The sequence below is a fragment of the Culex pipiens genome, chromosome 3 (genome assembly GCF_016801865.2).
Source record: "Culex pipiens pallens isolate TS chromosome 3, TS_CPP_V2, whole genome shotgun sequence".
In the NCBI taxonomy this organism is placed as follows: domain Eukaryota; kingdom Metazoa; phylum Arthropoda; class Insecta; order Diptera; family Culicidae; genus Culex; species Culex pipiens.
The window spans coordinates 182,326,193-182,350,432 of NC_068939.1; the positions used below are offsets into that span (position 1 = coordinate 182,326,193).

Consider the following 24,240-nt stretch of genomic DNA (forward strand, 5'->3'; position numbering starts at 1 on the left):
AACATTTGATTCTCTTATCTCTCAAAACTTTTCCACTCTTTTTTACCAATTGAAACTGCTGTAACTTTGTTTTTTCGTTTTTGGCAAGCAGAAATCTAAAGTTTTTTTAGGGGTCTCCTATAAGCTGTTTATAGCACCTGTTCAAAAAAAATCTAGAAATGTTTAAAAAACTTAGTTTTGCCTAAAACGGTGTCAAAAAAAAAAAAAAAAAAAAAAAATGATTCAATAAATAAAGAACACGTTTCTTTAAGGTAAAACAATCCCTTTGAACAAACACCACTTGCTTGCAACATTTCATGCAAACCACACCCCCCCCAACAGCATCGCCCACCCAACACTCTGCTCACCTCCCAACGCAAATTCTGTTTTGAACGCGTCCCACCCAACCACCCCTTTTCGTCCTTGCTCTCACCTAAAGTGCGAACGACGACTACTTGGATGACAGCTTTGTTTATGTTGCACACACACATACTCGAATAAATCTTGACGGGGCAGCAGCCAGAAGTCAAGAGTGAATGAGTTTTTCGTCCCTTTTGCCTTGATTTGTGTGGATGGTGGTCCTCCTTCTTTTCCGCCTCGTCGTCCTTTTTTTGGGTGGAAAAAGGAAACGCGAATTAGTGTGTTTTCGGTGTGTTATCGTGCAAAGTTGTTCGTCCACCAAGGAAGGGAAAATTTATCGACGACGACCTGCGATGATGGCGTGCAGCAGTGGGTCCTTCTTCCTCCAGGACAATCGTGGCCAACGCTGGTGGTGCTGTCGCCGTCGCTGCTGAAGGAAAAACACATTTGCATATGACCTGATTCGACGTCGTCGTCGGAGCAGCAGCAGCAGCAACTTAGTAGTAGGTTCACAAAGGTGTGTAGAATAGTTTGGCCACAGTGAGTCAGCAGCAGCAGCAGTGCCGAACGAGAGATGATCCCTTGGATGCGGGAAAAGATTGCCGAGCGGAAGGCGCGCTGGCAGCAGAACCGGAAGCAGCGCGATTCTGCCGCATCCGGTGGGTCGGCCTCGACCGTGACAGATGGTGGCGGTGGCGAACCGTCGTCTTCCCACAGTGGCAGCACCTCGTCCGTTGCAACGGCGGCCTCCTCGTCGGCACCGTCACCCAGCTCGAGCAGCTTCCGGGGAAACTCGCCGCGAAACTTCCGCTTTTCGACGAAACATCAACGACACCACAACCATCACCACCATCATCATCATTCGCAGCAGCAGCAGGCCACGACATCCGGGTATCGATCACGGTATGTCAAAGTGTTTCCTTGGTAATGTTGTTTTGCTTGCTTGCGTCGTTCATTAGTGATGAGGCGAATTCGCAGATTGTTTTGCAATCCCTGGTGGAGGAGGTGGCGGCGACGGGGACTACGGCCCTCGAACTCAGCCGAAACGGCAGCAGGAGATGGGGTGATAACGGCGAGGTGAGAGAGGTCACCCTTTTATCCTTTAATTTTATTGCCTCCCAAAGTGGAGCGCCGCCACACATTATGGGCAAACCATCCGACGAGATAAAAGTTTAATCAGGCCCCCGCGCCCTAGCACCGGAGTGCCCACCCCAAAACCGTGCCGGTGTCACAAAGGGAAGATTTTTTTATCCTCGTTTTGTGGTTTGCTAAGGTATTTTGCTTGACTCTGCGGAACTTGACGACTTAGTGAAAAGTTTTCGCATCTCAAATGTTGCATTTCCGCAACTTTTCAACACTTGTATCGAAAAGTTGTATTTTTCGACACTGCTTTTGTTTTTGAGTTGACCAAACACCAAACTAAAGCAAGAAAACGAACGTTGCTCCGAAATAATGTAGAAGCCTCATATTATCAGAAACAAACATATTCTAAGCGAGATATGCTGTTTTTATTAAAAAAAGTAAACAAGAAAAAAACATAAAACAAGAACAGTAGCAAACACGGAGAAAATAAAAATAAAATCAAAGAAAAACTGCATAAGAGCAGTGGTTCTCAACCTTAATTAACCATTCCCCCTTACGGCTGAATTTCAAGAACTTAATTCCTCCCTTTTAGTAACCAACTGATCAGTTTTATTGAACGAATGTCATAATTTTGGCATTAATATTTGCAGAGATAGAGTAAATATTTCGCAAGATTACATTTTTGCTTCACTGGCAACAATTTGCATATTCTTGAAGCATTTTAAAAACGATTCCTAATCACCTGCTCAAATTTAATGGAATGCAAAAAAAAAAAAAAACAACGGAATCGACGTAACACCTTATAATGTGGCCCTCTTATACCTTGCGGTTTCGTCAACGAATCCACAGGCGTGTATCGTTCTTTTCGCGACAAGACTCCGCCTCCCGGGTCTGCTAAGTGTGAAGGTATGGGCACGGGGAGAGGGCACCGAATACCTATATTTACACTTAGCATTTTTGCGTCCGCCTCGGGATTCGAACCGGCGACCTCTGGATTGTGAGTCCAGTGCGTGGTCCGATTGATCCACACAGGCAGGAATGCAAAACCTCTCGAAAAATATTTGTTAAAATCAAGATGTCAATTAACTTTTACAACAATCATTATATAAAACTCGATTTCTTTCCAAAGTACAGTCCAGACTCGATTATCCGAAGGCCTCGGAAAAATTTCGCTTCGGATAAATCGAATCACGTTTTTTTTCGTTGCCTAATTTTTGATTGTCAAACTTAAGTATGGCCTCTAAACTACGCCAAAGTGATTTAATTTTTTTTAACTCAAGACTCGAATTTGATGTTTAAAACAAGAAAAAGAAAAAAACCTTTGGATAATCGAAACTTCTGATAATCGAGGCTTCGGATGATCTAGTCTGGACTGTAATAGAACTTTGCAAAAAAGATACACTCAACCCCCGGTGGTTGGTCACTTTTTTGTTTGACACTTTTTTAGTTTGTACCCCGTTGGTTGGTCAAAATCAAACTAAAAAGTGACGAACTGTCACTTTTTACACGGCGCTCATGCACACTATCAAAACAAACGTTTGGCAGCAGTGATGTCAATCATCGCGACGCTCATTTTTGGTTCGCGGCACATTTTGTTTGTAGTGCTTTTCAGTTACGGAATTTGACAAATTTGTGTATAAAGGACTTGTAGAACACACCAAATCGTACAACTTTGCTGAACATAGTGTTAATTTTTGATGAATACAAAAAAAGTTACAACCAAAAATGCGTTAGGCAAACAAAAGCATCGCGAACCATTGGTCCTGAGGTCTGAAATCTTTTTGTAACTTTTTGCGTAAGAATTTTACAGCTTTACAATGTTCTGAAGAAATGTTGCTGTTGATGAGTTCTACAAATGCTTCGAACACCATTTTGTCGAATTCCGTAACTGAAAAGCACCACAAACGCCGCGAACCAAAAATGAGCGCCGCGATGGTTGACATCACTGTGTGAACTCCGTGTGAAAGGGGTGTCAAACTAAAAATTGGTGTCAAACCATCGGGGTTTGAGTGTACAAACACTCTCAGAAATAAATGTGAATAATGTTCTTAAAAACTCGGAACAACGCAAAACCTCACAAATATATTTTTTTAATAGGTGGTGGGTCGTGGGTCTCGTGGCGCAGGGGTAGCGGCTTCGGCTGCCGATCCCGATGATGCTATGAGACGCGGGTTCGATTCCCGCCTTATCCACTGAGCTTCTATCGGATGGTGAAGTAAAACGTCGGTCCCGGTTTCTCCTGTCTCGTCAGAGGCGCTGGAGCAGAAATCCCACGTTAGAGGAAGGCCATGCCCCGGGGGGCGTAGTGCCAATAGTTTCGTTTTTTTTTCGGGTCGGGAAAAAAATACCAAAACCTAACAAAAACCAAAAATTAAATTTCAAAAGATTTTAAAAGCTGCACATTTTGAGAAATTATGAAAATTAGCTTGAATTTATATATATATATATATATATATATATATATATATATATATATATATATATATATATATATATATATATATATATATATATATATATATATATATATATATATATATATATATATATATATATATATATATATATAAAATACAGCTGATTTTAGGAAACTGTAACAAAAATGTTTAACTTCTGCTCATGTTTCAAATATTGTGAAAATTCACAAAAACTGATGTAAGAAAATCTAGTTTTCAAATACTTCTCATGTTTGAGTAAATGCAAAAACTAATAAATATAATAAAAAATATCATAAAACCCGATTTAATCCCACCAGGGGTGAGATAGAGCCTCTCTCACTAAAGAATATAACTTCTTTCAGAGTAGATAACCATTGGCGTCGCGAGCATTGAAAACATTGAAAACGATATAAAGCTTAGAAGCTTAGAAAACTCCAATTGGAATCCAATAAACTCTGTTAAATAAACTTACGAAATCACGACAAAATGAAGCCTACTTAAAGGCGATTTTAGGAGCATACGGGAAACAAATTGTTTGTACCCGGACGAATGTCCTATGTCACAAAAGATTTTGCATAAACGGACAGAGCAAAAGAAACCGAAAAGCTACGATATCTTACTTGTTGAAGGAAACATCGGTAGACAAGCTACTACAAACGAGTATAAGTCGAGCCAAAACATATATGCGCCAGCATTCTCGCGCCAGTATTCGAAGCGTCGAAAATCAATGCAGTGTGATTGTTTGGCGATTTTTCCGATTAATATTCATGCTGTATCGTCTTATTTACGAAGATGAAAATGACGTCCAGCCATTAAGTAAAACCTATACCTTTCTTTAGTAAGAAAGGCAAAAAGTAAATCGTTCTAAAAATTGTTCGGGATTGCCGATTGATGTCAAATTTGTTTAAGATGCTCACTCATGGTCTGTACTATGAATGTAGGAAGAAATTTCGGATAAAATTAGAAACGAAAAATGTTGGTGAAGGTCACCAGGTGGGCTATTACCTTTTTTAGGGATTTTTTCTTATGGTAGGTTAATCAAACGGCTCTAACTCCAGAACCATATTATGAATCTGGATGAAAATTTGTGAGGTTGTAGAGCTCGAAAAATGCATTTTTTGAGATAAATAAAAGATATGAAAATGAAAAATTTTGACCATAGTTTTCATTTGAAAACTGTGTATTTTGTTGAAAAGTCTGGCCACATCCGAAAACAGATGGATATTTCGAAATTTGAGCGGCAACTCGCCCAGGTTCAGCAAACTAGCTTTCATCTGCATTCAGAAGAATCAAAATCGGATTCAAGGAGCTGAGAACGACGCGACACAAAATTTGGCAAAATTTTACCACACACGAACATTACTCGATCTCCACGGAATTTATTTTCTCAAAATTCAAAGGTTGGAGATAGACGAGTTCTGTCAAGATGAATCGATAGAACGTCGAAAATTAATGCAGTGTGATTTTTTGGCGATTTTTCCGATTAATATTCATGCTGTATCGTCTTATTTACGAAGATCAAAATGACGTCCAGCCTTAAGTAAAACCTATGCCTTTCTTTAGTAAGAAAGGCAAAAAGACAGAAAAAACTCGAAAATATATAAATTATACTTTATATAATTATTCAGCACAATTTTTTTCGATTATTTTTTTTAGCTTTTGCCAGCAACATTTTTAAAACATGATGATTTTTTATAAAATCTAATTGAATATCTATTGCATCGTCATTATTATCTTTTCTTATCTTTTATCTTTTCTTAAAATCAACTTAAAGCCAAGCATTTAAAAATGACAAACTTGGTGTTCAAGATCTTTGAAATGTTTGGTTTAATTAAAAAAAAATCAGCCTTTTGAAATTATAAAAAATCCTAGTAAAATAAGGTTCAGCAACCTACTGCCCTTCATTGAAAAAAACGGCTATTATCCACTTTTGACAATTTTTGCTCCAGATGGTAAAGGATGTTCCAACGCATCTACTGAAACTTGAATTTCACTAAAGTAGTGTGTATACACATAACATTTTAGATTGCCATTTCAGTAAAATATTTACATAACTGAAATTGAGAAAAGTTTCACTGAATTTCTTCAACTAAAATTGCTGTAAAAAATCAGCAATTTAAATTTTACTGATTTCTCCGAGGATTACTCAGTTTATTGATAATGGGGTCCTATAATGAAGCTTAGATTGTTGATATTATTGATTACAGCGATAGAGCTTATTTTGCGATAAAATAAAAAAAAGTGAACAGGAATGGTTTTCAATCTCGTTTTTTACCTTTTTACATAAAAAATTACATAGGGTTTTAGTACCCAATCGTTATTTTGACAGATGATTGACTGAAATTTCAGTAAAACTGTTGTCAAAATAACTGAAACTTCAACAAACAACTATAAATTAAATTTGTACCAGCCTAATACATAGCTGAACAATTAACTATAGTTTATTAAAACGATGAGCAACCGTTTGATCTTTTTGCCTTCATCATTTCGCATCCCTGCCTACAACATTACCGAAGATACCAAATCGATCAAATAAAGGTTTTTATATGTTTAAATATTTAATGTCCCATTCTGTATCACTGGGCAGCAAAAGTGTTTGCAGGTTTGTTGGAAAAACATGTTATGCAAAATTGCTTCTTTTGACAAAACAAATAAAAAATCTCGAAAAAAGCGAAATTGAGAGAAAAAAGTTAAATATATAAATTCAAATCAAACCAGATTCAGAGTAAATGTAATTGTTGGAAATAAATGTTTTTTATAAAATCGAAAAAAACATCTATAAAACTTCAAAAGTATACACCGTTCGTCCTCTCCGCGCTAGTTGCTGTGTCGTTTGTTATTCATGCTGTTGCTGCCTCCGTATCCTTCGTTGTCGTCGTCGTCGTCACCACCAACTGCCTTCCGCTTCGATGCTGCTGCTCCAATGATATCGATCCAATTTGGTTTCACTTTTTCCGCGCACGCACGTGTTTCTGTTCGCTCTATTTTGCAGACCCACGAGCAGTGCCAGTGCCGGAAGCGCGTGCCGGTCCGGCGGCAGCGGTCACATTTGCGGACTGGTGGCTTCGACGTCTTCCAGCGCCAAGAATTCAACGACGACGGTGGTGCCGCTGCGTATCATCAGCCCTCGGGGTGGCATCGTCGGCGTTGAGGTACCGCCGGATTGCAGCGGGGCCCAGCTGAAGACGTACGCGCTGGACCAGTTTGCCAGCTGTTCGTTTTCGTTGCCGCACTTTTCGTCCGATGTGGACGAGCTGATAAGCCGGTACAAGCTGATACGGGCCCGCAATCGGACGGTCGTCCAGGACGGGGACACGCTGGAGAAGTTGGCGGTGCGGGTTGATGGTGAGTCTGGGTGGAGTGTGTGTGTGTATGGAAATTTGAAGAGTTTTTTTTTGGATTAGCATTTAGAGGGTGCCCCCTCGTATGGATGATGAATGAGTGATTCGTGTTCTTTTTTTTCGATCCTAAATGCGATTAGCATTTAGAATGACCGTAATTCTCATGATTATGTTTGATGGGTTTATCCTTCTTCTTGCAGAGGAGTTTCTTCTGGTGGTTAAGCGCACCGATTTTATTCCGCCGGATGAAAATTTGAAGGGACCGAGCACGTCCGAGGTGCTGGCCGCAACCAAGCACGTTCCTCTGTCCCGGGTCAACCAAGCCACGGCCAACTTTAACGTGGGAATGCTCCAGACTGATGTGAGTGCACCAGAATTAGAGTAGTTATCGAGATATTGACCCTACCCTCTTCCGTTATAGCTGCAGCAGGATCTCCGGCGCATACTGATTTCGCTGGCCCGGGCATCCGCGTTCGTGATAGGTTCCGGACGATGTGCGGAGAAGCTGATCGTGCTGTTCAACCAGCGGCTCATAAATCGGCGGAAACACCAGGTGCGATCGATTGAAACGCTGCTCGAGATGGGATTCTCGCTGGACAAGATACATCAGGCGTTGGAAATTACCAAGTATGTATTGATGAAAAATCTGTCTTTTGACGATGAACTTTGTCTTCAGGGCTCTATTTCTGATGCGGTGTCAATTCAGAGAAACCCAAAATAACCTCCGCTTATTTCAGAAATATCTTCCCCGCGGCCCTGGACTGGCTGATACAGCACGATAGCTCGGTGAAGCTGCTCAACTGTGATACGAAAGGAAGTGGTGCTGCTCCTCAAATTTGCACCGGAATTGCAGCAACGGACGCCAGCGGCATCAACGACGACGTGCCCTCAACGAGTACCGTGCCGCTGCCTCCGCTGGCCGTCGCGGAAACGGACATCGAAGAACCTCCAAGTACCTCACAACCCGCGAGTCCGAGTCCGCACGAAGACGAGTCGACATCGCCAACCCCCGCAGTTCAGCAGGAGGAAGAAGACGAAGCGGACAAGTTTCAGCGAAAGCTGGACAACGTCGAAACGCTGCTGGACATCATCCGGCAGTACTCGGACCGGGACGTGTTTCCGGCGCCGGACATGGTGGCCACGATCGTCGAGATGGGTTTCGAGGAGAAGAGCGTGCGGGAAGCGCTCGTTGCCACGCGGAACAATCAGTCGGCAGCGGTAACGTGACTTGGTTTAAGCTTGTGAGAAGTTGAGATTGAACGTTGCATTTTTCTTCCAGTGCGAATGGCTGCTCGGCAATCGGAGCAAAAGTTTGACCGAACTCGCGGACGGGCTGCCGCAGGACTCCCCAATTCTTCAGGTTCTACTCGCCTCATCCCAAGTACAAATTAGCTTAGGCAATCCAAAGATGTTTATCGGTGAGTTTGAAGGGATTTCTCTTTTAATTCAAGGTTGACAATTTCAAAAATTTGTAGCACTTCTCTCGATGCTGGACAACTCGTCCACGATGACGATGTGGCTTAGCGATACCGACACGGCAGCGGTTCTCGGCCACATTCTGCGGACGTACCACGAGGAGAAACACATTGTGGCAATCAATCAGTTCAACAACGCACAAAGCTTTAACCGAAACTAAAACACTCTAAACACTACAAAAAAAAAGATAGTAGGAATTACGGATCAATTATATTGAAGGAAAAACCCCAGAGTTAGGAAGAGATGAGTAGACTTTTATAGTGTGACGTTGTGTGGTAATCGCACGGCACCAGAAGAGGAGCTAAATCAAAACGGTGTTGATTCAAAACTTTCTGTATAGTTATTGTAGAATTGTTCCGCATTCTTTGCTACACATATCCGCTCCGATTTCTTAGGCCGAGAATCTCTTTGCGCTGCTTAGCATTTGCTCATCCGTATACTTCTTCTCTTCGTAGGAACTTTTCTCAGACCTTCCATATCGTCGTAAACAGCAGCAATAGTAGTGCTCTCTTATTATCTAGTGATTAGCCAGGATCAATCAATCGATCGTCGCGACGCGACTGTTGAATGAAAAGTTGTGTGCTTTTCAGTCTAGTTTTTGCTTTCCAGGGTGGTCACTCAAATCGAAAAGGGGCCGAAATAATGATCGACTAAACCATACATATTTTCTTCTTTCTTTTTTCAATAGTTACCATTTTCCAATATTTTGTTCAGTAAACATCAGACAACAACATTGATGATTCGAACATTTTTTGCAGAGAATTTATCTCTGATAGACAAAAAATACTTAATCCACGCTTAGGTGGTTGGTCCTTTCATCAAATTCATTTGGTGCATCTCCAGCGCTGGTGGCAAACCTCGAAGCAAATCAAATTTGCACCCGGCGTCAACCCTACCACAAGGGAATGATGGAGCGAGAGGAAACACAAATCCGCATAAATAAATTCAAGAAAGCGCGACCAAAACTTAATGTGGTAGAATAAGGCTTTCAACTGCTTATTTAAATGTCGGTGTACAGGACGCCGTACTGTTTAATCATTTTCTGGCGTACATTCAATTTTGCTGTCCAAAACCAGTCATTGAATTGGAAACATAAGATTCTTTTTCAAATTTTCTTTTCTTGATTTGTGTGCACCTACGTCGAAGACCAAGATTGTTTACTTTTTGCTCTTTGGCCTGACAGTCTTGGTCTGACAGCTTTATCATGGATTTTGGTCTGGTCGAGGCGAGGGATAGGACACAGCGCGGTACCTGATGCGGTAGCAAATTAGCTCTAAGTTCTTGGGGATTTCACTTTGCTACCCGGTATTCAGCCTGTTTGATACCGCATCAAATGGAACTATGTACGGAAAAATTGAATCAAGCACGGAAAAAAAAATCAGAACAAAAATAAAAGAAATCTGACAACATTTAAAAAATTCAAATAAAAAAATCAAATTTTAAACAATCATTTTTTTTAATTTTAGGTTCAATTTATTTTTAAATTTGCAAAAATTTAAAAAATTCAAAGAAATTAAAAAAAAAGTTATAAAATTTCAAAAAAAGTGACAAAATATTGAAAAACTAAACAATTAAAATAATCACAAAAAATAAAAAAAACATGAAGAAATAAAAAGATGATAAAAAAACTCCTAAAAAATTAGAGCTTGAAATAATTTAAAAACTCAAAGAAAACTTAAAGTAAAAGTTAAAATCTATGCTTTTTTTGATAACGTCTTATAAATGTGAACATTTAATTTGTGTTTACATTTGTTCATATAACCTAATCAAAAGAAGTCTAGAAGTCAATAAATTAAGAAAACAAAAAAATAAGTCTATAAGAACGAAAAAACCTAAATTAAACAAAGTCTAGAAGACAAATTTAAACAGATAAATAAATTTGAAACCCATAATTTTTAACCCTCTAACGCCCAGAGCTGTTTGCTTATCGTAAAAATAGTAAATGGCTAAATTTTGGTACAATATTGCAGGAAATACATAACTTTGACCCACAATCATCGAATTGGTGCAAAAAAGTTGAATTTGAAGTGGTGCACCAGAGCACCATCAGGAAGATGAGCAACTTTTTTTTAAACCACAAAATCTCGTTTTCTTCAAATCTATTGGTTCATTTGTTTGAAAACGCTTCGAAATGTGTTAAAATAGTAGTTTATGCAACAAGTTGCAAAAAGAGGATTTTTTCAGCACGAGTCGTACATTTATCCAACGAGGTTCACCGAGTGGGATAAATACGAAGAGTGCTGAAAAAATCAAGTTTTGCAACGAGTTCCATACAACATTTTTTGCAATTCCAAAAAACACACACTGAGTGAAATTGTATGTCAAATTTTCATGTATTTTGTCAATAAATCTTTTAAATCAAAAAAATGTTGAAAAGTGTTACTTTTCGAAACAAGTGCTGAAAAGTTCAACTTTTCAGCACCCATTTGAGTGCTGAAAAGTAGAACTTTTCAGCATTTATTTTGAAAAGTGTTGCTATTCGATTCTGTTATTTTTGGTACAGAAAAGTAGGCTATTTCGTCGTTCAAGAATGACAGGAAAAGTAAGTAGTTTCACGACGGAATTGCAAAAACTACTTTTTTGCAATTCCGCTGTGAAACTGTCAACTTTTCCTGTCCTTCTGAAGAAATGAAACGGCCTACTTTTTCCTACCAAAAATAACAGAATCGAATAGCAACACTTTTCAAAATAAATGCTGAAAAGTTCTACTTTTCAGCACTGAAATGAGTGCTGAAAAGTTGAACTTTTCAGCACTTGTTTTGAAAAGTAAAACTTTTCAACATTTTTTTTATTTAAACGATTTATTGGAAAAATACATGAAAATTTTACTTAAAATTTCACTCAATGGGTGTTTTTCGGAATTGCAAAAAATATTGTATGGAACTCGTTGCAAAACTTGATTTTTTCAACACTCGTCGTATTTATCCAACTCGGTGAACCTCGTTGGATAAATGTACGACTCGTGCTGAAAAAATCCTCTTTTTGCAACTTGTTGCATAAACTACTAATTCTTTGCTGTAAGACCATATTTCTGAAGTATTAACTACAAATTCTAAAATCTCTGCATTTTCAGGTTTCTTTGATTGGCTCATTCAAAACCCACAAACAACCATTTTCATGAAAAATGAGGAAAATAATAAAACTATCGGTCTAATAACAATGTTTTGTCTTGTTTATGAATAGTCAAAACGTTTATAAACTTTTGTTTTGATAAAAATAAGGTTTTTCTGTAATTTAGAAAAAAGTGCTCCTGAATATTTAGTTGCTCATATGCCTAGGTGGTGCTCTGGTGCACCAAATGAAAAAGGTTGAAAAACATTTCAGGATTTTTCATTTTTAGAGTTTCGAATTTTTATTTTTTTTAAACTTTTTGTTTTTTTTTTATTTCTGATTTTTAAAATTTAGTTTTTTTTTTAGTTTTTGAAGCTCTGATTTTTTGAATTTCTGAATTTTTGTTCATGTTTGCTCTCATCAATCAGAGCAGACATCCAAAAATCACCAAAACACGCATGCAAAACTTTGCTCTCGGCTTGCCGGTACTTGTCTGGTACTTGACAGGTACCGAAACATATTTTTGAAAACGTTTTTTTGCATATTTTGAAAACGTTTTTTTGCATGTTTTCTGACAAAAAAAAACTGAACACAAATATATTTTAATGATAAAAATAAAAATATTTGCAACGGTCTTAGCAGATAAAAAAAAATGTATTTTTTTAGCTATGGCACAAATTAAAAATTCATTTGGCAATGCTGCCAGTTTTTCCAAAAAATTATAAATCATGGAAAAAAATTACGGCCAACGACCAAAAATTTGCTTCACTGGGAAATGGTAAATCTAGCGGATTGCAGACTGGATTTAGCCTTTTGATGTGATGATTGTCTAAGATTCTCATAACTATGACAGCCGTCCATTGCCGGCCCAACCCATCTCCACCGCCCACCAGGAACAAGGAAAGAGATTCGGAAGACAGAAAATGTCGATTTTCTATTTTTTTTAAGGGGATAAGGGAAAATCTCCACGGTTTCCCCAAATAAGTTTCGCTTGGAGTTGGGCGGTTTTGGTGAAGGCGGTTTGGCATTTTTTTCAAATCTCACTTATATTATCTCAACCTCAATTAGCTTTCCAAGTTGCAATGGTTTCCAAGTCCCAATGGTTTTTGAGTGGTCACCCTGGCTTTTACGATATAGGTAGAACGGGGTTACGAGAAGAAAAAGGGAAATTTAATACAAACTTGTTGCATCGTTAAGTACACGCAGTGCCAATTATACCGATAAACTAATGTGTAAGGAAAATGCTTTTCGCGCGCGCGCACCTTTTAAGTATAGTAGAAAGCGTTTCAGTTTTTAAACATTGCTGAGCTGATATAAGGCAGAATAAAAACCAATCGTCGTCAATAAACAAAAAAAGTATTTTCAACGCGCATACCAATGTGATAGTGTTCATGAGAAAGGAATAAATGCTGACAACAGAAAATATTGTAACAAAACAAAAATGTATTTTTATTGCTTAGTTTTAAAAATGTACGCATCCATCACACTCGCACTCAGACTTTGTTCGATTTCTTCGTAGGTTTTACACTGCATTAGAACCGCCTTCCGGGCGCGGTTTCCGCGTAACTTTGACATGACGATAATCGCCAGCTCTTCGCGACACTCGGGAGAGCTGAGCCGCAGCCGTTGGTTAAAGTACTGGCAGATGTAGCGGAACAGCTCGACGGTGTCGTTCGAGTCGTCCAGGACGGGGATCGTCTGCAGCGCGAACAGTCTCAACGAGGGATCCATTACTACTAACATTTTTGGGATTGGGAAGTGGAGAGATTTCTGAAGAGGAGCGCAATCAAAGCCGTTATTTGCACACAGTTTAATGATAAGCGCCCGTTATCGCACTCTACAAACTATACATTACTCATTGCAAATACACCCTCAGCGAACCACTTTCGATACGAGCTCGTCGTGGGTTTTGCACTTTTTCTGGGCGGCCTGCACGGCGTAGGTTCCACGAAGTCTAGAAGCCATGATGAGGCCCAGTTCTTCCTGGGCGGCGTTCGAGGCGCCCACGAGCTGGTTGGCAAAGTACTTGCTAGTGAACAGGAAAAGCTCCTTGGAGCCGGCGGTTCCGTCCAGCACGGGGATCACCTGTAGGGCCAGGTCGCGCAGTGTAGCGTCCATTGGTGACGTGAGTGATGAACTGATTGCTAGCTGGGTTGAGAAGCGAACTTTTATAATCGTCGATTTAAATTTCTGTGGTTAGTAAAACCACTATTTTGTGGTAACTGTCATGATTGTGATAAGAGCCTAAGTAGTTTTGCAAAAAAAAAAAGTTTCATAGATCGATGTGATATACAGTTTAAAAATTGTATTTGACATTTGTTCAAATTTTAAATTTCGCCATTTTGCATCATTGATTTCTCCATTCAAGTATCCGGAAATTTGTACCATGAAGATAAAGGAATTTTCTGATCGATTCGGTATACAGTCCAGACTCGATTAAAAAATAAAATTTGTAATCGCCAGCAAAAACAAATGGTAAGCTAGTGAGCGGGATATCGGGCTTGGACATGGGCTTGGATAACTCTGTGTGACTTCGGATAATCGAATCACGAACAAAACATTTTTTCTCCGTATTTTCTTATTTTTAACATTAAATTCAAGTTCTGAGACCCCATATTAGAGCAATTCTCTCAGATTTCGGTCATTCGATTTTTTTGTATATTTTAATCCGGCTGAAACTTTTTTGTGCCTTCGGTATGCCCAAAGAAGCCATTTTGCATTCTTAGTTTGTCCATATAAATTTCCATACAAAAATTATATGTGAAAATTCAAAAATCTGTATCTTTTGAAGAAATTTTTTGATCGATTTGGTGTCTTGGGCAAAGTTGTAGTTATGGATAAGGACTACACTGAAAAAAATGATACACGGTAAAAAAAAATGATTTTTAATTTAACTTTTTGTCACTAAAACTTGATTTGAAAAAAAAAAACACTATTTTTGTTTTATTTTTTGATATGTTTTAGGGGACATAAAATGCCAACAATTTAAAAGCTTATTTATTTATTTTTAACCACTCTGAATTCTGGGGCCTCAAATCAATTTTTTTTAGAAAATATTTTTTTGACTTTTTCAGAATTTTTAGAGAACTTTTATAATTCAAGAACTTTTGGATGAATGAAAACTTGTAAACCAATTCTTTTGAATAAAATTTCGAGTTTTTGGAGTTTTTATTAGTTTTTATTGGGTAAATTTTAGAAATTATGGTTTTCTTTAAATTTCTATTTTTGATTTATTTAAAAAACAAAAATTATTTCCGTAAATATTCTTTGACAATCTTTAGTCTTTTAATATATTGAATTTTACGAATTATATAATTTTATAAATACATAAAAAATCTATATTTTTTAAGCTTTTGGAATTAAAAACAATCTTATTTATATTTTTAAAATTTTAGGAATGTTTACCTCTATTTTTGAATCTTGATTTTTTGCGAATTTTCAGAACTTCTGGTTTTGTTTTGTTAAGACTTATAAAATTCAGAAAATTCATCATTTCCAGAATTTTAGAATTTTGCTTTTTTTTATTTTGGGAAATTAAAAAATGGACATGTTTTTAAACACAGTTTTTAGTTTTTGAGGCTTTTTAGACTTAAGTATAATGTTTAGCTTTTTAAGAATTATACTGCCCATGTTCGCATAAATGTCCTTTATGCAAAGACAGCAAGCTGAGAAAAACGCAAAACAAATTTGCCCACACATAAGGCTACGTGGAAAGTTTTCATGAAAAAAACTGGATTTTCTCCTGATTTCTAGATCAAAGTATTGGATTTTGTAGGCTCTACACATCAATTTGTATGCTCTACAATGGATTTTGTAGGCTAACTACATCAAAAACTCAAAAGTGATGGAAATGCATATGGGACATTTTTACGATCAGGGGCAGTATATTAGTTTCTGAAAAATATTAGAAATTTCGAAAACACGAGAGTCTTGTAAAAAATACCAGGATTTTTTTAAGTTTTGGAATTAAAAGATTCCTTTTTTTGGGATTTTGTCATGTTTAAGAAGTTGTAGTAATTATAATGTTTTTGGATCATGTAGAATTTTCAGAAATTGGAATCTCAAAAACTGATAAATTTTAATAATTTATAATTTCCTTAGAATATAAATATTGACAAATTCCTTTATACACTATCACGGATATGCTAAAAAAATACGCAAAATATTGATAAATTTTTATAAAGAAAAAAAAACCTGAGGTGTTTTGTCTTTCTTCGACCTGTAGTAAAAAACTTGAAATACAATTGGACAAATTTGTAAATTTAGGATTTCTTTAGACTTATTCTTTGGTTTTAATTTTAAATAATTTTAAATCTATTTAATTTTTTAGCTGTCATTTTGGTAACTTCTGATCACTAGCGTGCACAGGGTGGGACAACATGGGGCAACTGCCCCACCATCCTCAGAAATTTGTTCTAATTTTAGTCAGGGGGCGTCCATAAACGACGAAATTTTCTAAACGTCCATATAATTGCCACACCTTCCTCGGGAAGCTGGGCACGCTACTGCTTCTGATAGCCCAATTTTAATTCTTTTTAAATATAGAAATTTTTGCGTTAGAATCTAATGATTTTATAAATTTTCTGAATTTTTAGTTTTTTTTTCTTTAATTTGTAAATTGTTTGAACATTTTGAAACTTACCGAAAAGCATTTTTTTAAATTTTGAGAATTGAAGAAAAATGTTTGCCCATTTTTTTTGGAATATGCAAACCAGTCTGCTTGGGTTCGATCCCAGACGGTCCCGGTGGCATTTTTCAAGACGAGATTTATCTGATCACGCCTTCCGTCGGACGGGGAAGTAAATGTTGGCCCCGGTCTAACCTAGAAGGTTAGGTCGTTAGCTCAATCCAGGTGCAGGAGTCGTCTCCCTTGGACTTGCCTCGGTGGAGTCGCTGGTAGGCAGTTGGACTAACAATCCAAAGGTCAATTTTTGTTTTGTTTTTTTTTAAATATTAAGTTTTTAGGCCGATGCAAATATTTAAAAAAGTTTTTGTCCCTCGGCCCTGGCCGAGGTCAAGGGGGGGGGGGCAAAAAAATAAAAAAATATAATAATTTAAATAACAAGCCATAGTCTTCACATTTAAATGAAAAAAGTGTTTTAAAATGCATTTTACACTAGTTCAGTTGTTTTGCAATCATTAGTTTTCAAAAAATCTATGATCTGACAAAAACAAAAATTGTATCGAAAAAAAAAGATTTTGCATCGAAAATTTTCAAAAAATCTTAAGATTTTTTAAGAAACCCAAACATGCTAAAAATGATTTTAAACGCAGGAGAATGTATTTTAATTTGATTTCAGTTGGTTGCACTTGAATTTTCATTGAAATTTTGAAGTTTATTGTAAAAATATTTTTTTTTGCCCCCTGATTTTTCGGGCCAATTTTGAAGGGGGGGGTGACAAAAACTTTTAAAAATATTTGTACCAGCCTTATAAAATATTTGGAATTTTAAGCAAATGAGAGTCTTAGAAAATTAAAAAGATCATGAAGATGTTTTACAGCTTTGAGAATTTCTAGTAATTTGTTAGTTTGTAAATTTTCATACGTGTAATTTTTTTTAACTATAACTGCGTTTATGTGATTATATGATTTAAAAGACCAATATATTTTTTTTCAAAAACGTTGTTTTATTCAGAACAGTTTCGGTTAATATCGACAAAGAATGGCTTAAAAAATAAGTTAGTGTGCGTGAGTTTGTGCGCTTTATACAAAATAAAAAAAACGAAGAATTGTTCAGTCAGTTGCTCACTAGATAAAAAACGAACAGATCAAATCAGCAGATGCTGACAAGTTGTCTAATGCTATTTAAAATCGCCTTTTCTTCTTCTAAACTCGCACTCTGTCTCACTCTTTTGTTTCACTCATGCTACTCTTAAATGTTACAGGTTTTGTTTTATACAATCTTCCGCGCACTCTTCAAACGACTCATTCTCACACACTGGTTACTTCTTGGGGGCGCTCCTCACCGAATTGACTGTTTTTTTTAATAAGGAATGATAAACACACGACTTGCTTAGGGAACGCTCTTGCGCACCTCCCCGCCGGACGGGCTCTTCTCCAGCTCGTTGGTCATGTTGGTGCGCACCGTCTTGAGCACCACGTTCGTCTTCTGGATCTGCTGCTTAATGTCCTGCTCGAGGCGCTCCTTGCGCCGGTTCGCCGACTTGATGCTGTCGTACGCGAGCTCCAGGTGGCGCCGTGTTTGCTTGTAGCGGCGCTTCAGCTCGGCGTAGTCCGCTTCGATCTTGGCGCAGTCGTGCGGGGGCGTCGTCGTCGTCGTCGCTGACGTCGGGTTGAGCTCTTGAATGGCTGAAAAGTGAGAGATTAGTATGAGAATTGAGCTTCTCACGAAGCTGAGGGCGACTGCGGCGTGCTTACCTTCCTCCTTTGGTTCCATGAGCAGGTTGCTCATCGAACGGGTCAGCTCGAGCGTTTTGAGCAGGGGACGGGCGGGGCTGGGTGCGGGGGGCGGTGCTTGGCTTTCGGTGTGGGAGTGACGGCCGGCGTCGCTTTCGATGCCGAGATCGGGGGAGGAGTTTTCGGGGCGGGAGGTGCGTTCGGGTTTGGCGGGGCGGCCTGCGACGAGGAGGAGTTCCTCGGAGGTGTAGCCGGACGCGATGGAGCCTTCCGCGCCGGAAGAGCTGTTGAGTCGCTTGGGTGGAGTTCGCTGCTGGGTGGCGAGCTGGAGTTGGCCTTGGATTTCCTGCAGCTTGGCGTTGAGGGCGTTCTTTTCCTCTTTGGTGGCACGCAGGTCGTCCTGACAGTGCTTGAGTTCGTCCTCGAGTTGACGCTTCTCGTTGAGTGCCTTGGTGCGTTCGATGGCCGCCTTGGACGCTTGCAGGGTGGTTTCGTCGAGCGTTTTGCGCATGGATTGGACGGCGGATTCCGCGTCTTGGAGTTGCTTCTTGAGTCGCGCTTGATCTTCGCTCATGCCGAGCAGCTGCATTTCGGTGTCGTCCAGCCGGAACATCACCTCCTGCAGTTCCTGCAGCTTCTCCTGGTGGATGTTCTTGGAGATGTAGGACTCGGAGAGGCTAGCTTCGAAGGAGGCTTGTTTGGCCTTAAGTTGACTGTTGAACGACTCGGATAGGTCGCGACGGAGGTCCTCCAGCCGTTGGCGTTCCTGCGCCAGCAGAGTCTCGATCTGGTCTTTGTGCTTTTGCTGCACTTCTTGGTGCTCCGTTCGGAGGTTGTCGAGCTTCATGACGGCCACCCGCAGGTCGACGAAAGCCTGCTCGCGCTCTTTCCTGAGTTTTTCGAGGACTTCGTCCTTTTGTTGAATCTCCCGGGTCAGCTCTTCCAGACGCTTCTCGTTGGTCTTGCTGCGATCCTGCTGGACGCCGTTCTCCTTCTCCAGCCGCTGGTTGACCTGGCGGGTGTTCTCCAGCTCGGCCTGCATCCGGGACGCCTTCATGCGTTCCTCCTGCAACTTGTTGTCCAGGTCGACCAACCGACTCTGCACGTCCAGTATTTTGCTGTCCTTTTCCTGCAGCGCACCGGTCAGCGTTCCGACCGTTTCCTGGAGCTGCTTCAACTCGGCCGTGTGCTTCTTGAGATAGCCAACGTTCTCGTTCTCGGACGTGGAGCTCAACTCCTGCAGGACGCCACCACGAGTCACGACGCTTTTGACCTTGCTGGCCGAGTTGGGCAACGAGGTTCGCTCCTCGAGGCCAATCCGCGCCTGCGAGACATCGCGATCCGGCTCCGACCAAGCTTCCGAGTCGGAAAGCGGCTCTGCAAGAGCCGGGATGATCTTCCTCCGGACGTCCTTCTTGTTGTGCCCAGCGAGTTGCCCCCTCAGTTCACGATTCTCCGCCTTGAGCGTCTCAATCACCTTGGCCACACTGCCAACGCTCTCGTCGGCGCGGTTCTCCTTGTTGGCCTCCAGCAAGCTATCCTCCCCAGCGTCCAAATACCCACTCAAGCAACTCAAATGCGCCAGACTGCTCTCCGGCAGCGAGAAGCCCGTCACCGAGATGGACATGTTCAGGCTGCGCGACAGATCCAAGCTCCGATCGACGGCCTTCCGCATCGCCTTCCTCCGGTCAACCGGAAGCGATCCGCTAAACTCCTTGTTCCGCAGCAGCGAGTCCAGGAAGCCGGCCAGTTCCTCCAGCCGCGCCGTTGAGATCGCACACAGGTCCATGCAGTCCTTGCGCCACCGCTGCGCTTTGTCCGTTTCGTCCCGGGCCTGGATCAACTCCTCGTTGAGCTGCTTGATGATGATGTTCTCGTTGCGATCCGTCGAACCGCCCGTCAACTTCGCGATCAGACTCTCGTTCTTCTTCTGGAGGGCGCGCAGTCGCTGGACAACGGCATCGTACTCGTCCTGCGTCACCGGCTGCTGGTTCTCGTCGACGATGGGGGCGTTCTTGGCGGGATTTCCCGGGTCGGAGACGATCTGTGGGAAAGAAACATAATTACTTTTCGAACTAAACTAGTCTTCGAGACATTCAAATGTTATCGTTGAGTGCAAACAGGTTGAAATGCGGTGAATGTGAGCAACTTTTCGCAACAAACAGGAACCTTCACCGAAAACAGAACCGACTTTTGTACTCACTGTAACTTAAATCTAGATTTGAACTGCTCGAACAATGATAACTTAAACATGTAAAAATAACAACAACAGGTGTAGAGCATTCATGCAAGGAGGAGGAGGAGGTCAGGCAAATGAGACTCGATCTAGCGACGACCGAACAAACTTAGCGTTGATTTTGATGGCTTTGGGAGGACCTACAACAAAACGTGTCGAGAAATGATTCCAAAAATGACTAATTATTCTACCTTTTTTGCAACGGCTTCTTTGGGATTAGGGTCGGGATTCTACGAAAAAAAATATCAAAAACAACAAACTTAAAATTCACACCGCAAAATCACACAAATCCAAAATACTCACCGAATTCCGCTTCAACCGGGAGATCTCCTTCTCCAGCTCGGGGATCGTCTTGCACAGCTTTTCCACCACCTTGCAGGCCTGCACGTGCTCGACTGTTTTCTCGCGCAGCTTCACCTCGGTGTCGTCTAGCTGGCACAGCTTGTCCGCCAGGTCCGACTTGGCCGCGAACAGGTCCTTCTTGAGGCGCATGATCTGTGGAGAAATTAAGCAGAAATTAGTTTGCGTATTCGGTTTAGAGCATCTCCACACCCGGGAGGAGAAAAAATTGGAACAAATCTATTCAGAATTTTAGAATTTTTAAATTTTAAGGTTGTCGGAATTTAGAATCGTAGAATTTTAATATGTTAAGACATTTTTTAGAGCTTAGAAATGCCTTTAATAAATATGAAAATAAAAAAAAAATAAAAAAATAAACAGATGAACTCAACAAAAAAGTATGAAAAATTTAGAACAATTGATAGACTTTTATGGTTTGAGAATTTCAGAAATTAAAAAATGAAATAAAACAGTAAATTAGTAAACTACCCTAAAACAAAAAAAAAGATTTTTTTTATTTTTGCTAGTTTTTTTTTGTTTATTTTGTGTTTTAGAACTTTTTATAATTTATTCATTCTAAGAACTTTTATACAATTTGTCAAGTCTATGATTTTTTAGATTTTGTTTATTAATATTTTTTAAATATTCGCAATTCGCAATTTTCAGTGTAAGAACGGGCCTTGACCGATCTTATGCACTAGGTTCCCGACGAACACGCACTGCCCTTACACCTACATCTCACCCTTGCTCTGAGTCAGTACGAGCAGCACGCTAGAACACGCTTTGAGTGTTCGTGCCAGGCATGCACACCTTCTTTTCCGGTTACGCATTTTAACTCGGCCGGGGGTGGTACATTACGTAGGGTTTGATGTAAGTATAAGCGCCTAACCATTTATAGTGTGCCTATCAACTTTCATTAAAGCAAAAACTGTTTTATTTTTAGTTTGAATTCAAAAACTAGTTGTTATTTTACTGTGTTTTGTTTTCTCCTGAAATCTTTCCTAGTGTTGAGTCGTGTTTTTATGTTGCTATTTCTTTTGTCGCGGTGTTTTGTTACAACTTTGGTCCTAAGCATTTTATAAAAGTTTTTCAAAAGTACAATAGTAATATTTGTGTTAATTCTTTGATCACTCCAAAAATTGAGTAAGGGCTCGAACCTCATTTGTTTGAAGAAAAGGGTGAAGATTGAAAACAATGGACAGTGAAAGAAATATACTATTTGAAGAATCAATAGTAAAAGAAAGATAGTAATTTATGAAGTAGATAAATAAATTAACAATAATTAATAAATAGAGGTAACAAACAAGCTTAGATTGTATTGAGGGCAATTTATAGGGCAAATGAAAAATTATTCAAATAGATAAATAAAGAAAAGGCAGATGATAACAAAATTGACATCGCTGCCAAATTAAGGGAAAGCAGAAAGTATGTTACAGCAGCATCAATTGATAAAATAGAGTGAAAAAGCGTTGAGAAATAAGAGAATCAAATGAGTAAAATCGAAATCAAATGGAGGATAGTAAACAGAAGCCGCGTTAGAAAATCAGTGAAACAAAATAAACAGAAGATAGGTGGTAGCTGAGAATGAAGAGAAGAGAAACCCCGTTGTGCGATGTTTCAGGTACATCCACAGCAGTTGACTCAACATACTGTGAATCAAAACAATACCGTCTACAATCACAAATTACTTCCCTTTCCCACATTGTCGCGCCCCTTTCTTTTAGCCGTCTCGACTTTGACTTTGGTCAAAGGTTTACGATCCGTTTCCACAGGCCACCAGCTAGGTCATCATGAAAACCAAGCCAACGTGGAGGTAAGAAAATAGGACACTTGCAAGGAACCAGAGCTATACTGTCTTGATCAATTAGATCTAACAGGACTACGGACGTAGTCAGTGACGCTCCTTCCAGGATGTTCCTCGCCTGAGCGTCAACTGAAGAGGTATCATCAGCATCATTCGCACTTGGCCTGCAATATTTTTTAAATATTGAAACAAAAATTAATTCTTAATTAAGAATAACAAAAAAAAATTAAAACCGGAATAAAAAAAAATCAAAGGTCAAAGAAGAATTGAAAAATTTAAAGAATTTATAGCATTTGAAGAATTTGAAGAATTTTTGAAAATTTCAATTTTTTTAAAAAATATAAAAGGTTAAAGAATTTTTAAGAATTTAAGGATTTTTTTTAAAGAATTTAAAGAATTCAAAGAATTTAAAGAACCGTCATCAGGTTCAGGGGTGACATTGGGTCGAGGGGTAAGATTGGGTCATACAAAAATGCTGAAATTTGTATGCCCAATATCACCCCCTGATGACGAAATTTAAAGAATCTTAAGAATTAAAAAAAATTCAAGTAATTGGAGAATTTTGAGAATCAAAAGATTTAACTTTTTTTATGTTTCATATTTTTTTAGCATTCTTCGATTTTAAGAAATTAAAAAAAATATATTTTTGCAATTCCGCTGTGAAACTGTCAACTTTTCCTGGCCTTCTGAAGAAATGAAACGGCCTACTTTTTCCTACCAAAAATAACAGAATCGAATAGCAACACTTTTCAAAATAAATGCTGAAAAGTTCTACTTTTCAGCACTGAAATGAGTGCTGAAAAGTTGAACTTTTCAGCACTTGTTTCGAAAAGTAAAACTTTTCAACATTTTTTTTATTTAAACGATTTATTGGAAAAATACATGAAAATTTTACTTAAAATTTCACTCAATGAGTGTTTTTCGGAATTGCAAAAAATATTGTATGGAACTCGTTGCAAAACTTGATTTTTTCAACACTCGTCGTATTTATCCAACTCGGTGAACCTCGTTGGATAAATGTACGACTCGTGCTGAAAAAATCATCTTTTTGCAACTTGTTGCATAAACTACTATTTTGGAATTTTGTTAGTTTTTAGAATTTTTTTTAATTATTAAATTGCTTAGAATTTTTAGAAATTTCCAGATTTTTAGAATTTTTAGAACTTAAAAAATGTTTAGGTGGTCTAATTTTTTTTAAATTTTAAAAATTTTCTGAATTTTTAAATTTTTTAGATCATTTAAATTTTGTTGAATTTTCAGATTTCTAGATTAAATTTTCAAAAGGTCCTATCTGCATAGGAAACCCATGAGGGATAGGTTGTTTTGAAAATTTAATCTAGATTTTTAGATTTTTTAGAATTGTTCGAATTTTTAATCTAATGTTTTTAATTTTTAGAATAATAAATTTTTAATATTTATTTTGTTTATTTTTAAATTTTAAAGATTTTTGTGAATTTAGATTTTTTACTTAGTAGATTTTTTATTTTTAAAATCATTTATTTTTAAAAACTTTTAGAATTGATTTGTTCTACATATTTTCTGATTCTCGAAATCTAAAAATTAAAATTGAAGGTTTTGCCACAGAGAACAGATGTATATCATTGAACAAACTGCGTTGAACGTTGAAAAGAGCTAGGGTGTGCACCATCCGCCTAGATAGCGCCACTTCCAAAATCATGATGGCCTACAGTAGCAGAAAGTTGGACCATCTAATCACTGCCTAAAACATTCCGTACGAACGTCATCAGACCAATGTCTGGCTGTCCTTCATCAGAG

The 24,240-nt window shown here is 38.8% G+C and overlaps 2 protein-coding genes and 1 long non-coding RNA gene across 13 annotated transcripts in view; 1 reads left to right on the plus strand and 2 right to left on the minus strand.

The window, feature by feature from the left end:
• The first annotated feature begins 425 nt into the window (after window positions 1-425).
• Window positions 426-9,028, plus strand: LOC120416170 (ubiquitin-associated domain-containing protein 1). Of its 2 annotated transcripts, none has more exons than XM_039577855.2 (7): window positions 426-1,242; window positions 6,853-7,205; window positions 7,402-7,562; window positions 7,623-7,828; window positions 7,939-8,419; window positions 8,481-8,619; window positions 8,677-9,028. In XM_039577855.2, exons 1-7 carry the CDS (start codon window positions 914-916, stop codon window positions 8,835-8,837), a joined length of 1,830 nt encoding a protein of 609 aa, XP_039433789.1. In that variant the 5' UTR covers window positions 426-913; the 3' UTR covers window positions 8,838-9,028. The 2 variants fall into 2 exon arrangements, with proteins under 2 accessions (XP_039433789.1, XP_039433790.1); XM_039577856.2 differs by lacking the exon at window positions 426-1,242 and adding an exon at window positions 1,263-1,416.
• A 4,123-nt stretch (window positions 9,029-13,151) lies between these two features.
• LOC120416184 (uncharacterized) lies at window positions 13,152-14,111 on the minus strand. 2 transcript variants are annotated; one of them, XR_005605311.2, is made up of 2 exons: window positions 13,584-14,111; window positions 13,152-13,498 (listed from the first exon to the last, which is right to left on the minus strand). It is a non-coding gene; the product is annotated as an uncharacterized LOC120416184 (long non-coding RNA). The 2 variants fall into 2 exon arrangements; XR_005605310.2 differs by having other exon boundaries at window positions 13,584-13,884.
• A 3,223-nt stretch (window positions 14,112-17,334) lies between these two features.
• The window catches only part of LOC120416133 (centrosomin), a 46,714-nt gene continuing 39,808 nt past the window's right edge, over window positions 17,335-24,240 (minus strand). For 8 of the 9 annotated variants that reach the window (XM_039577800.2, XM_039577805.2, XM_039577803.2 and 5 more), the window contains 4 exons: window positions 20,625-20,816; window positions 20,513-20,551; window positions 18,107-20,129; window positions 17,335-18,037 (listed from right to left, as the gene is read on the minus strand). In XM_039577800.2, coding sequence (XP_039433734.1) covers window positions 17,742-18,037; window positions 18,107-20,129; window positions 20,513-20,551; window positions 20,625-20,816 — 2,550 coding nt within the window. In that variant the 3' untranslated portion in view covers window positions 17,335-17,741. The remainder of the gene's footprint in view (window positions 18,038-18,106; window positions 20,130-20,512; window positions 20,552-20,624; window positions 20,817-24,240) is intronic. The other variant, XM_039577806.2, reaches the window with a different exon arrangement.

Coding starts and splice junctions, on each gene's coding strand:
- LOC120416170 (XM_039577855.2), top strand. CDS start 914: ATGATCCCTTGGATGCGGGAAAAGATTGCCGAGCGGAAGGCGCGCTGG. Junction 7,206..7,401: donor GTTGGCGGTGCGGGTTGATG/GTGAGTCTGGGT, acceptor TTCTTCTTGCAG/AGGAGTTTCTTCTGGTGGTT. Junction 7,829..7,938: donor CAGGCGTTGGAAATTACCAA/GTATGTATTGAT, acceptor CGCTTATTTCAG/AAATATCTTCCCCGCGGCCC.